The sequence below is a fragment of the Nicotiana sylvestris genome, chromosome 9 (genome assembly GCF_000393655.2).
Source record: "Nicotiana sylvestris chromosome 9, ASM39365v2, whole genome shotgun sequence".
Classification (NCBI taxonomy): domain Eukaryota; kingdom Viridiplantae; phylum Streptophyta; class Magnoliopsida; order Solanales; family Solanaceae; genus Nicotiana; species Nicotiana sylvestris.
The window spans coordinates 20,701,666-20,715,384 of record NC_091065.1 but is presented as its reverse complement, the minus strand read 5'-3'; the positions used below and the strand labels follow the sequence as shown (position 1 = coordinate 20,715,384).

Below are 13,719 nucleotides of genomic sequence, written 5' to 3'. Positions count from 1 at the left end.
AGATGAAAACATCAGACTACACTATGATCAATCAACTCAGGAAGTCCCCCTCTCAGGTCTCACTTTTGTCCCTGCTGATAAGCTGGAATGAGCATCAGAAAGTGTTGTTAAAGACGCTTAATGAAGCATATGTTCCAGTCAAGAAAACATTGAACAATTGGAAAGAATGGCGGAATGATTTTTTTGAAGTCAACTGGATCTCCTTCAATTGAAATGACTTGCCACTAGAAGGGGCTTCCCACAACAAAGCTCTTCATTTGAGCGTTAAATGTGAATGATACTACGTGAAAAGCGTTATGTTGGATGGAGGATCTAGGGTTGACATCTGCTCTCTCTCGACCTTACAGAGAATGGAAATTAGGACTGAAAGGATCAGACCCAACAATGTTTATGTACGTGCTTTTGATGGAGTCAAAATGGACGCGATAAGAGAGATTGATTTGATCCTAACCATCGGCCCTATGGATTTTGAAGTAACATTTCAGGTTTTGGACATGGACACCTCCTACAATTTTCTCCTAAGAAGGCCTTGGATCCATACGGCAGGGGCCATACCTTCTACTCTCCACCAAATGGTTAAGTGTGAACATGAATACCAAGAAATCGTGGTCTACGGAGAGGATGAGAAATCAATCTACAGGGACCCATCAGTCCCATGTCTGGAGTCTAGAGAAGGTAGCGAGCACATAGTCTACCAAGATTTTGAGATTGTGGTCGCGGACCAGTGTGAGGAAGGAACCCCGTGTCCTCAACCTTTCTTGTCAAATGCGTCAATCATGGTCTCTAGTGAGATGATCAAGCATGACTACAAGCCCGGGAAAGGGCTAGGGGCATCTTTGCAAGGCATTGTAGAGCCCATCACCTTGACTGCAAGTGAGAACTTCTTTGGTGTCGGTTTCCGAGCTACAGAAGCCGACGTAAAATGGGCTAATAAATGTAAGAACGATGGGTGTGTTCTGCCTCAGCCGGTCCCATATCTCGCCAAAACCTTTGTTAATCCAAGCTACATAGAAGAAGAAAAAGAGGCCTTCATGGCTGAAGAAATTGAAGACATCTGTGAAGCAATGAGGTAGATGTTATACGAGGCTCACATAGTCCAGCCGGGTGAAGGCTCAAGCACTGTTGAGGTGTAATATATGGGGCTAAATGCCAAGCTTCAAAATTTGAAGGCTACTCCAGTCCCAGTCAGGTGGGAATCCCGGTAGTTCAGTCTTGCCATTTTTCTGCATTCTGAGTTATTTCAGGGTGTAACTCGAACGTTTTTAGTTTACTGTCTTTTAAATTCCTATGTAAACCCTTCTATCTTTAAATTCAATGAATGAAATCAATATTTCATCATCTATGAATATCTCTCTTTATTCTTTCTAATTTTTGTTATTTTTTTCTTATCTCTCTTTACAGATCTTATAATGCGGACTTAAATAACATGACATGCTTGCGGACTTCATGCCTAGATCCTAACACGCTGTCTAACTTTGAAATAATGAATCAAGAACCAGAATATGATGAAGGTAAGACTTTTAGGCAAATAAATTGAGAACTGGAACAATTTGAGAATAAGCCTAAGCCAAACTTAAATGAAATTGAGCCAGTTAATTTGGGTAGTTCGGAAGAGGTCCAAGAAACCATGATAAGCATCCACACTGATGAAAGAACTAGGTATGCATTAATCCAACTTTTGTTCAAATTCAAAGATGTGTTTGCATGGTCCTATGATGATATGCCAAGACTGAGTGTTGATTTAATGGTGCACAAATTGCCAACTTACCCCGATTATCCCCCCCCTGTCCAACAAAAACCGAGAAAGTTCAAAACAAACATTAGTGACAAGATCAAAGAAGAGGTCACCAAACAGTTGAAAGCGGGTGTGATCCGAGTGGTCCGATACACCACATGATTGGCTAATATGGTCTCGGTGCCAAAGAAAGATGGGAAAACCCGAGTGTATGTTGATTATCGAGATTTGAACAAAGCAAGCCCCAAGGACAACTTTCCATTGCCAAACATCCACATCCTTGTTGACAACTGTGGCAAACATGAGATACAGCCTTTCATGGATTGTTATGCTGGGTATCATTAGGTTCTGATGGAAGAAGAAGACGCAAAAAGATGGCTTTCACCACACCTTGGGGTAATTACTGTTACAGGGTCATGCCATTTGGTTTGAAGAACACTGAGACAACTTACATGAGAGCTATGACTGCCATCTTTCACGATATAATGCACCAGGAAATTGAGGTGTATGTGGATGATGTGATCATTAAATCAAGAACCCAAGATGACCATGTGCGGGATCTGAAGAAGTTCTTTGTGCGTCTATGTAAGTATGATTTGAAATTAAATCCAGCTAAATGTGCATTCGGAGTTCCATCTGGAAAACTTTTGTGGTTTATAGTCAGTCAGAGGGGCATCGAGCTAGATCTAACAAAGATAAAGTTTATTCGAGATTTGCCCCCTCCGAGAACTAAGAAAGAGGTTATGAGCCTATTGGAAGGTTGAATTACATCAGCAGATTCATTGCGCAGCTGACTACAACGTGTGAGCCCATATTAAGTTGTTGAAGAAAGATGTAGTGATTAGATGGACAGATGAGTGTCAGGACGCTTTCGACAAAATCAAAGAATATCTGTCGAATCCTCCAGTGTTGGTTCCACTCGAGCCTGGAAGGCCTTTGTTCCTGTACTTGATAGTGCTGGAGAATTCCTTTGGATGTGTTCTTGGATAATATGATGTGACCGGGAAGAAATAACAAGCCATATACTATTTGAGCAAGAAGTTCACTAGTTATGAAGCCAAGTACACTTTGTTGGAAAGAACTTGTTGCGCCCTAACTTGGGTCGCTCAGAAGCTCAGGCATTACTTGTTTGCTTATACCACCTATCTCATCACCAGATTGGATTCATTGAAGTACATATTCCAAAAGCCGATGCCCACAGGAAGGTTTGCGAAATGGAAAATCCTGCTCACCGAGTTTGACATAGTCTACGTCACCCACATGGCAATGAAAGCTCAAGCCTTGGCAGATCAGCTAGCTGAGAATCCAATTGATGATGTATATCATCCTTTGAGTACCTACTTTCTGGATGAGGAAGTAAATTCAGTTTAAGTGATTCCAGAAGACACCAATGCTTGGAAAATGTTCTTTGACGGAGTTGTGAATGCAAAAGGTGTCGGGATTGGGTCAATTTTAATTTTGCCCATTAGTCAGCACTATCCAGCCACGGCTCGGCTTCGGTCTTTTGTACGAACAACACTGCCGAATATAAAGCCTGCATTATGGGCATGAACATGGCAATCGATCAGGATGTGGAAGAATTGTTAATCATGGGAGATTCTGACTTGATCATTCGACAAGCTCAATGTGAATGGGAAACACGGGATATCAAGCTTATTCCATATAGGCAACATGTGGAAGATCTTAGCAAGCGGTTCAAATCCGTCAAGTTCAGGTACATTCCTTGATTTCCCAATGAGTTAGCCGATGCACTAGCTACTTTGGCCTCGATGCTCCCGTATCTGGGCAATGTCCACATTGACCCATTGGAAATCCAAATCCGAGAAAGGCATGGTTACTGTAGTACAATTGAGATGGAACCAGATGCTCAGCCATGGTATCATGATTTCAAAAGATTCCTGAAAACAAATGAATATCCCGAACAAGCTAGTGGAGACCAAAAAAGAACCATTAGAAGGCTCGCCAGTAATTTCTTCTTGAGCGGAGCAGTCCTGTATAAAATGACTCCAGATCTGAACCTTTTAAGATGCGTGGATGCCCAAGAGGCCGGAAGAATCATGAATGAAGTGCACATAGGTGTCTGTGGACCCCATATGAATGGATATTTCCTTGCAAAGAAAATCCTTCTAACAGGTTATTACTGGATGATCATGGAAAAGGATTGCTTCAGTTTTGTCCAAAAGTGTCATTAGTGTCCAGTACACGGTGACTTGATTCATGCACTGCCTTCAGAACTACATCCTATGTCAGCACCGTGGCCGTTCGTTGCTTGGGGTATGGATGCCATTGGGCCAATCGAGCCGAAAGCTTCAAATGGGCACAGATTCATTTTAGTTGCCATTGACTACTTCACAAAGTGGGTTGACGCAGTCACTCTCAAAGCGTTTAGCAAGAAAGCAGTGGTGGACTTCGTGCATTCCAACATTGTGTGCCATTTTGGTATTCCTAAAACTATCATTACGGATAATGCTGCAAATTTGAACAGTCATTTCATGAGGGAGATATGCGAACAATTTAAGATCACGCATCCCCAAAGCTAATGGTGTTGTTGAAGCAGCGAACAAAAACATCAAGAAGATCCTCAGGAAAATGATTCAAAGTTCTAGACAATGGCATGAAAAGTTGCCTTTTGCATTGTTGGGATATCGTACCACTGTGCGCACCTTAGTTGGGGCAACACCCTATCTATTGGTTTATGGCACTAAAGCCGTAATAGCCGCAGAAGTTGAAATTCCATCTCTTCGAATCATTGTTGAAGTTGAGATTAAGGAAAATGAATGGGTCAAGACTCGTCTAGAACAATTAACCCCGATTGATGACAAGCGGATGGCTGTAGTTTGCCATGGGCAGTTGTATCAACAAAGAATGGCCCGCGCCTACAACAAGAAAGTGCAACCTAGAAATTTTGAAGTTGGGCAACTCGTCTTGAGACGTATTCTCCCGCATCATAAAGAAGCAAAAGGAAAGTTCGCTCCAAACTCGAAAGGTCCGTACATCATAAGGAAATTGTTGCCGAAAGGGGCGTTGTACTTAGGAGACATTGAAGGAAACGACCTCGAAATAGCTGTCAATGCAGACGCGGTCAAAAGGCATTATGTTTAACCCTTCTACAGTACAGATGTTCTCCGATTGGGATGACGAATGCTTTCATTCTTGCTACCCAAACACTGTTAACCCTTTGCGAACCCTTTGAGCTGGGTACCTTTCTTTGATTACCCTCTTTGGAACCCGAAAATATTGTAAAATAAAAAATCAAAAACAAAGTTTTCCTGAACTACGTTCGACTTGATTCCAAAAGGATACGTAGGTATCCTCTCTCTGGGGTCCAGTCACACCAAAAGAAAAATCCACATTTCCCCAAAAGTTGAAACTGGGGCAGATGTTATAATGGTTCGGTAATGGTTCGCCTGAAAGGTTCCAAAGTTGAAATTCAATCCAAATTATTTTTACCCCAAAATCCTGTTCAAGCCCTTCCGATCAATCAGTAAAGATGTTAAAAATTGGAGGATGAGGTTACTTGGATCTGATACAGTTAAATGAGAGAGTCTTATTGGTAAAAACTCACACGGGCACCGTAAGGCGATGGTGAGCAGAGAAATTGAAATTAAGAGTCTTGTTAGTGAAAACTCTCAAAGAGAACTACAAGGAAATGGTGAGAAGACAAATGAGAGAGGTCGGTTGGTGAAAACCCGCAAAGGGCGCCACTAATCGAAAAAGGGATCCCTTACAACCTTCAGCATTGATATAGTCCAGGCAAGGTTTCTCGATTTTGAGATATAAGTTATGATGGGTTTATGAGATTTGGATAGTTTGCACAGATCAGGTATCTAGTCCAAGAAGAATGTCATGTCTATTGAAGTCTGCATGCACTCTAGATAAGTCCTTCTTTCCTTTACCCGAAAGGGACACTTCTCGTTTAAATTCATTATCATGTCCGTTGTTCACTTTTCTTTAAATCCCTTTCGGTCTAACTCTCCTCCGAAACTAATATAAAGAAAAGATGGCAAGATTGGTTTTACAGGGTTTTGTCTGACAAAAGTTAATATTCAAGAAAGCACCCGGCCTCAACAGGTACATCAAGTCAACCTCGACTGGCCATGATGGCCGATGCTCTAAAGTTAAAAACTCTTGAAAAGAAAAGAAATTAAAGTCAAGTGACCACAAAGGCAAAATAAGGTGGAAAAGGCTAAGCCCCACACTGATTAGTGGAACTTGGGAAAAGTCAAGGTTCCCGGGTGTAGAAATGAAGCCAATTTCCAGAAAGCCAGCAAGCAATGGAGATTTTATTGAAAGAGCTGGGCCGAGATCAAGTGATTGAAACAATAAAGGCCACAAAACCAACCACCATTTCAAACTGACAAATTGTTCTTTGTTTGAAAAACAGGAAAACAGGTGCAATCCAAAGCGACCTTGCAGGAAGCAGGTGCAACCAAAAGAAATTGCACAAGGTTTGGAAACAGCCCTGCAACAATAATCAATCCAAAAGGGAAGTCTCTTCCAAGATTCTTTCCTGCATTTCATTTCATTTTTTTAAATAAAAAAATACCAAAAATAAAATGAAGAGAAGATGAAGAAAATATCAAAATCATGGTAGCATAGGGTTCCAGTCTCTAGCTATGCCTTTTCCAACATAGGGTCCCATTCCCTAGTCGATGCCAACATAACCTGGTAATCTTTCCAACATAGGATCTTACCCCCTAGTTGATCCCGGCATAACCCGAGGACTTTCCCGGCATACCCCGAGGACCTTTCCAACATAACCCAATGACTTCCCCGGCATAACCCGAGGACCTTTCCGGCATAACCCGATGACTTCCCCGGCATAACCCGAGGACCTTTCCGCCATAACTCGATGACTTTTCCGGCATAACCCGAAGACCTTTCCGACATAATCCGATGATTTTTCCAGCATAACTTGGTAATCTTTTTTGACATAGGGTCCCACTCCCTGACTGATGCCAGCATAACCTGGTAATCTTTTCAAATGTAGGGTCTCATTCCTTAGTTGATGCCAGCATAACCTGGTAATCTTTCCAACTTAGGGCCTCCGATCCCAAATTTAATTTCATTTTAGATATACGGTTCCACTCCCTAATCTCTTTTTCACAAGGATACACAATCCTGATTTTTATTGCTTTCAATAAAGAAATAGTTTAGATTTTTGTTGCAATGTTCACGAAATTTTCCTAGTGAAAACTGGGGCAGAAAAATTTTGTTCGTTTGTTTGTTTTGGTTCCTGAACAGGTTTTTACCATAAGGCACAAGGTTTGAGATGACCAAAAGAAGAAGTCTCAATCCAAATAAAAGAAAAGAAAAACAAGAAAAGAAGTTGAACTCTAAATGTAGAAGCGAAAAAAAGATGCGGACTACTCAAGATATGATTGAAGTCACAAGCTTTGCATGTCCCACCTTGATCCGGAAAAATGAAGAAGAATGAATGCGGACTACTCAAGATATGATTGAAGTCACAAGCTTTGCATGTCCCGCCTTGATCCGGAAAAATGAAGAAGAATGAATCAGCGGTTGCAGCTAACGAGCATCAAGATTCAGATCAGAGTCTGCAGGAAGGCTTAGCTAGTTTAGCTTTTTATCTTTCATTTTGGTGTAATAAGGAGCTCAGCAAGCAGACACAGCAGCAACAACACTGAAATCATAGTTTCTCGGTAGTCTAGCTACCAAAAATTTCAGAACTACACTGACCTGATTCCTTTATAGCCAAAGATATGTAGGCAACCTCCGAAGCAAGGTTCGGTCAGACTTTTCCCAAAAAATGCTTCCTAGGGAGTATCCAGACGGGCAAAAATCGCTCATAATTGATCATTTTATCTTTGCCCAAAAACTCTTCGTATTTTCGAGCAAAGAGGGGCAGTTGTGAGCATGTAATTTTTGCCCTATTAGAAATGCTCCTACAAAGATTTTTTCCAAATTGTTTGCAATTTTATAGGATTTTTGTAGGATTTTATTAATTGTTCACATTTTTGTGCACGTTTAATTTTTATTAAAATCATGAAAATGCCTCTAAAAATGTCAAAAACATCATGTATTGCATACTAAACTTTGTGTTTATAGTTTAGGATTAATTAATTGTATTATTCAAATAAAATCACAAAATATATTGCTCATTTTTACATTTTAGCTTTTAATATTAGATTAGTAGTTTTCTCTTTTAATTTAGGATCATCTAATTTTTTGTAAATATTATAGATAGATAATTAGTTTAATTTTACAAATTAGATTAATTTAGGATTTTAATTAAAGAAAAGAAAAATAAAACAAATAAAAAAAGGAAAATAAGAAAAAGAAATTGGAAGAAGGGATTAATTTGAAATTGGGCCAAATTTAATGTCCTAATCTGCCTAGTCCAGACCCAGCCCAATCCCATAAAACCGGTCCAATCTCCTTAGCCCCAAAACGACCCCGTATTGCCCCTCCTTAATCTCAGCCGTTGATCACTATGAATCTAACAGCTGGGAATTGATCGCCCCTTTTGTATAATACTGTTCGAACTAAATCCCCCCCATAGACCCCCTTTCACTTCGTCTCTCACCCCAAATCAGAGAAAACCCTAGCCGTCCTAGGACTCCCTCCCGGCTCCGCCCATCTTCGCCGCCCGAAAATCGCTTTACGGCAGCGGAGCATCCTCAAACAGTGCCAAATTAACACCATGGAATCACAAAACCCTAACTTTTTCCCTTTTTTGATTTTTTTGGTCAATTTCTGGTTTGCTTGAACCTAAGACTTCCATTAGTCGATTGTTCTTGGTGAGAACAATTGATTAATGGTCGTCCAAGTTCATCTCGCCCCGTTGAAGCCTGTCCGAATTCTTGACTGGTCCAAATGTGAAGCAAGTCCTTGGTAAAACCTTTTTCATTATTTTTCTTTTGATTTCGTCTCTTTCATCTTCTTTCTTCTTTTTAGCCGCATGTTTTAGGTTTGCAATTTTAGTTCTTTTCTTTTGTTCATGACTGTTTTGTTTGTTTATTTTGCATCTGTTTATTAGATTAATCAAAGCATGTTAGGATTTCACCATCTGAAGTTTAATTTCAATTACATAAACTTAGTTTAATTAGGGTTAACTTTTAGGTTTGATAAATAGCATGATTTTTCTATTTCTTTCATATTTCTGTCTTATGTTTGTTTTATTTTATGCTTCGTTTTTAGTTCAAGTTAATTAGAATAATGTTACTTAAGTTGATTAATGAGCTGTTCAGTCTATTTTTGGTTAGTTGTTAGAAAAATTAGTTGATTAAATTGTTTAACTTGGCAACTGAGTAGGTTAGTTTCTAGGGTTTCTTTGCAGTTTCATTATAATTCTGGTTTGTTTACTTTTTAGTTGTGTTAGTTGTTTGAATCTTGTTTTGTTTTAGGTTAATTATGCGAGCCTGTTTAATTTACTAATTATATATAGACTTTTTTTATTTAAACCCTGAATGCCCTTAAGCTAAAGACTGATTTTGGAATTAAAAGAACACTTGAAACAATGCTTATGAGGTTTCCTAAAGGTCTTTAAAATCAGAATAGGATCAGAATTGGTTAGAATTGGAATAGTCAGTAAATAAAAGGGTAAAATTGGATTTTACATAGGGTTAATATCAGACGGTTCTAGTATTTTGGACATTTGCCCCCATTTTTAGCAAAAGATGGTGAAATTGGGTGAGAAAAGGACATACAACTGTCAAAAGATGTTGTACTATCTGACCCTTAGGTAATTTAGGTTAGAATATGTTATTTTGATTCTATTTTGGGGATCCCCTATAAAAGGAAAGCTATTCCTTCATTCCACAGATTTTAATCAGCACATTTTGACAAAAAATTTCAGAATACAAAAGAAAAAACCTTTGAAACTTTTCTGGCCTTAAAACTTCAGTTTTTCTAGCTAGATTTCTAGGTTAGTTCTTCGAGTACTCTGATTTTCTGGAAGATTGAGTGTTGATTCTTGGTTTTTCTGGGCTATTTTCCTTACTGCTGTTGTTTGGTTCTGTTTGCTGCTCACTCTTCAAAGTTTCAGCCAGCTCTTCATTTGTTTGTTGCTTGTTTTTGTTGTTGTTTTGTTCAAGGTACTGACCTCAGCTTTTCTCCGTGTAATGCTTTGTTTAAATGATATAAGACTAAAGCTGCAAATTATATGTGATAAATGAGTGTATTCTCATGTTAATTGTTGATTGCATTGATATGGATATGATTAGTCTCTATTCTGTGAGTTTAAGTTTGAAATAATCTGGTGTGATCGGTTTGGTTAAATACTTTGATGCATTTTAGTTTTCCTCTTAAAAGTAACTTTTTTTGAAGATGCCTCTTCAGTTAAATGTTCTTCATTGTTAACACTGATTCTGAAACTGTGAATATTGAAGTTGTTGTTCATCCCTCTTCTGCTCACAAATAATTCAAGCGTAATGTTTGTTTGAGGTCATGTGGCCTATAGGCTGTAACTTGTGGATTTGGCCACTAATTGGCCAAATCAGCATGTGTCAAAGCTCAAAAGCTGGATTTGCTTGTTGTCGTTGTACTGAATTGAGGGCCTCATATCAGTGAACTAAGCTTGATGGATCAACTATATCCAAAGGGAGTGGATGTTCATTGGGCTGTTAGTTTCTTCCCAGAAGTTGTGATAGAGTCAGCTGTTGTATTTTTCTCATAAGATTCTAATGTAATAGATTAGTTGCTAATGTAGTAGTTTATGTATTAATAGGCCATAATGTAATTTTTTCTGATTATGAAAAGTTTTGTTTTTGCCTGATGCACTGTAGTTAATTAGTTTTCTGATTTTATATATTGCAATTAAAACTACTATTGTTAGGAATGATTTAAGTGATTATGTTTCTATTAAATTTTCGTAGTGTAAGCATAATGGTGCAATGGCCAAGGCTATGGGCCAGATCTTTAAAAGCTAGAAACCTATTTTCTGTAATACAAGTTGGGCAGACTTGCAACGAGGCCCAATCTGGGAATCACCTGAGCAAGTCTGGGCCCAGGCGAATGGGCATGAGCGTTAAACTCAGCAGTTTGACCCCCTAGTTATAAATTTTCCTTGTGAATAATAGTATAAACACATTCCTTTTTCATGTCTTGCAAATCATGCGTAGCATACTCTCAAAAATTGGATTTGTATTTTGATTCTCCTTTGATAAAAGTGAATTGATTTATAACTTTTGACAAAACGTGTTTATTATGTGAGCTTGTCTTAAAATGCAAAAGTAGATAGGCCCAGCCAGTAAATATTTGCGAGTGGTCCGCCTAATGTGAGACCAATATGATCCAGCCATGGTTTAAAAAATCGGATTTGGTAAAGGCTTTTGAGTTCCTCACTTCTGTGCCAAATTCTGAGCCTTATGCAGCTTCAACGTTCATTTGTCCCTGACCGAATAACCCAATGGGCTACTGCTGGCCCAAATTCCCTTATCAAGAATGATTAAAGGTCCAACATATATACCCCAAGCATGTATATAATTAGTAGCCTTATATTGAACTTCAAATTAGTTTTAAATATGAACATCCGTAGTTTGTTTTAGTTGAATACGATCCTTTGAAATAAATTGAGGCATGCCATCCACAAACAAATCGCATAATCTATGGCCCTTACATTAATGTAAAAACTAGTGTAGAAAAATATCTTAAACATTCGTAGTTTGCTTTAGGCCCGTTTAGATAATAAATCATCAAGACTATGGGTACGGTTTCCGTGGCATAGTCGTGATACTTAATTCCCAAATTCGGGTGTGCATTTCATGTGACCCGATCGTTACAACTTTGAAAAATAATAAAATAAACATATTGTAAATCATGGGTGCATTTCATGTAGCGCGGTTTGCAATGTGTTCTAAAACGGCAAGTGTACGCTAATCGTAACTTGTTCAAAAAATAATTCTATAAATCCTAAAAAAACGGTTATAAATTTAAAAATGCATAATAGGTTTAAAACATGTAATAAATCAAATAATTAGGCCAATTATTAATAGTTCAGCGACCGTGCTAGAATCATAGAACCTGATAATGCCTAACACCTTCTCCCGGGTTAATAGAATTCCTTACTTCGCATTTCTGGTTTCGCAGACTTTTAAGTAAAGTCAACATTCTCCTCAATTTGGGATTTAAAAATAAACCAGTGAGTTGGGACACTGTAACGACCCGGTTGGTTGTTTTAAACATTTACACCCCAATCCCCTATTAACTACTTTCCCCGTGTTTGTTTTTGCTATTTTGATTCACCGGGATGTTTGGTTTTTAGTTTCGACGTGTTTTGGGACACTTAGTCCCTAAATGAGATCTTAAGCTTTAGAATTTGGACAATAGTCGGAGCAATTTGAAGATGACCCCAAAATGGAATTCCATCGGTTCCGTTAGCTCCGTTGGGTGATTTCGGGCTTAGGGGCGTGTTCGGATTGTGTTTTGGAGGTCCGTAGCTTATTTAGGCTTGAAATGCTGAAAGTTGAATTTTTTAAGTTTCCGGTTCGATAGTGAGATTTTGATCTAAGGGTCGAAATAGAATTTCAGAAGTTGGAGTAGCTCCATAGTGTTGAATGTGACGTGTGTGCAAAATTTTAGGTCATTCGGACGAGGTTTGACAGACATTTTGATCGAAAGCGTAATTTGAGAGATTTTGGAGTTCTTAGGCTTGAATCATATGTTAAATTGGCGTTTTGATGTTGTTTTGAGCATTCCGAAGGTTGGAACAAGTTTGAATGATGTTTTAGGATTTGTTGGCATGTTTGGTTGAAGTCCCGGGTGCCTAGTGTGTGTTTCGGATGCTTAACGAACCAATTTTGGACTTGGAGAAAGATCATATTTTCTGGTTTTTCTGTTGCAAACTTCCCTTCATCGCGATCGTATAGGCTAATCTGGGACAGGGAAATTTTTGCTTTTCGCATTTGCGTGAAGATGAATGCGAACGTGAAGTTATGGGTAGTGCTGAATCGCGAACGCGTGGGCTAGGCCGCGTTCGCGTAGAAGAAATAAGGCGGTAGTGAATTTAAGTGTTTCTCTACGCGATCGCGTGATCAACTGCGATCGCGTAGGTCTGAGAGAACTAAAGCATCGCATTTCCGTACGAGTTTCCGCGTTCACGTAGAGTAAATATGAGGCACGTGGTTTTTGCTCTTCGTGATCGCGGCTGGACTTCCGCGATCGCAGTGAATACATACCTGGGCAGATTTTAAAAACCCAAAATTGAAGGTTTAAGTCATAATTCATATTTTGGACTTGGGAGCTCGGGAAATTGCGATTTTTGAAGAGATTTTCACCTGGGCAATTTGGGTAAGTAATTCCTACTCGATTTAGACTAATTTCCATGAATCTACACTTAAATCCATCCTTTAATTTCGAATTTATGGTGGAAAATTGGAGGAAAGTTCTTAGACCTAAACTTCGAGTGTTGATTGGGGATTTGACATTGGAATTGGATAATTTTGGTTTGGTTAGGCTCGTGAGAGTATGAGGATTCTGAAAATGTAAATTTTACCCGATTCCGAGACGTGGGCCCGAGGGGGATTTTGGTCATTTCCTAATTTTGCGTATTAGCTTCGAATTTATTTGTAAAATCAGTTACTTGAAGTGTTCTTTATATTATGCAATTGGATTGAATAGATTTGGGCTATTTGGAGTCAAATACTTGTGGCAAGAACGTGGTTTCGGGTTGAATTTTGAGCCGGTTCGAGGTATGTGGCTTGCCTAACCTTGTGTGGGGGAACTCCCCTTAAGATTTGGTATTATTGATATTTGAAATGCCTTGTACGTGAGCTGACAAGTGCGTACTTGTGCTAATTATTGAAAATCCAGTTTTCATTAAGTAATTACAATTATGTTTCTTTTTCCAATTTATACTACTTGCAATTTAAGCCTATTGTTAGCTTAAGGAAGCATGTCTAATTGACTTAATTGCCTTACTTGCTCAAACTACCTTATGTGGATTACATGCATCATGCTAGGCTAGAAACGCCTATTTTACCTTGGTATGGAATTTGAATTGAACTGTGTATTCTTCTTGTTGT

At 38.9% G+C, this 13,719-nt stretch overlaps 1 protein-coding gene across 1 annotated transcript; it reads left to right on the top strand.

Annotated features, from left to right (window-relative positions):
• The first annotated feature begins 350 nt into the window (after positions 1-350).
• LOC138877315 (uncharacterized) lies at positions 351-3,106 on the top strand. Its single transcript, XM_070156915.1, has 5 exons — positions 351-1,069; positions 1,402-1,511; positions 2,081-2,475; positions 2,564-2,679; positions 2,893-3,106. Exons 1-5 carry the CDS (start codon positions 351-353, stop codon positions 3,104-3,106), a joined length of 1,554 nt encoding a protein of 517 aa, XP_070013016.1.
• The last annotated feature ends 10,613 nt before the right edge of the window (positions 3,107-13,719 follow it).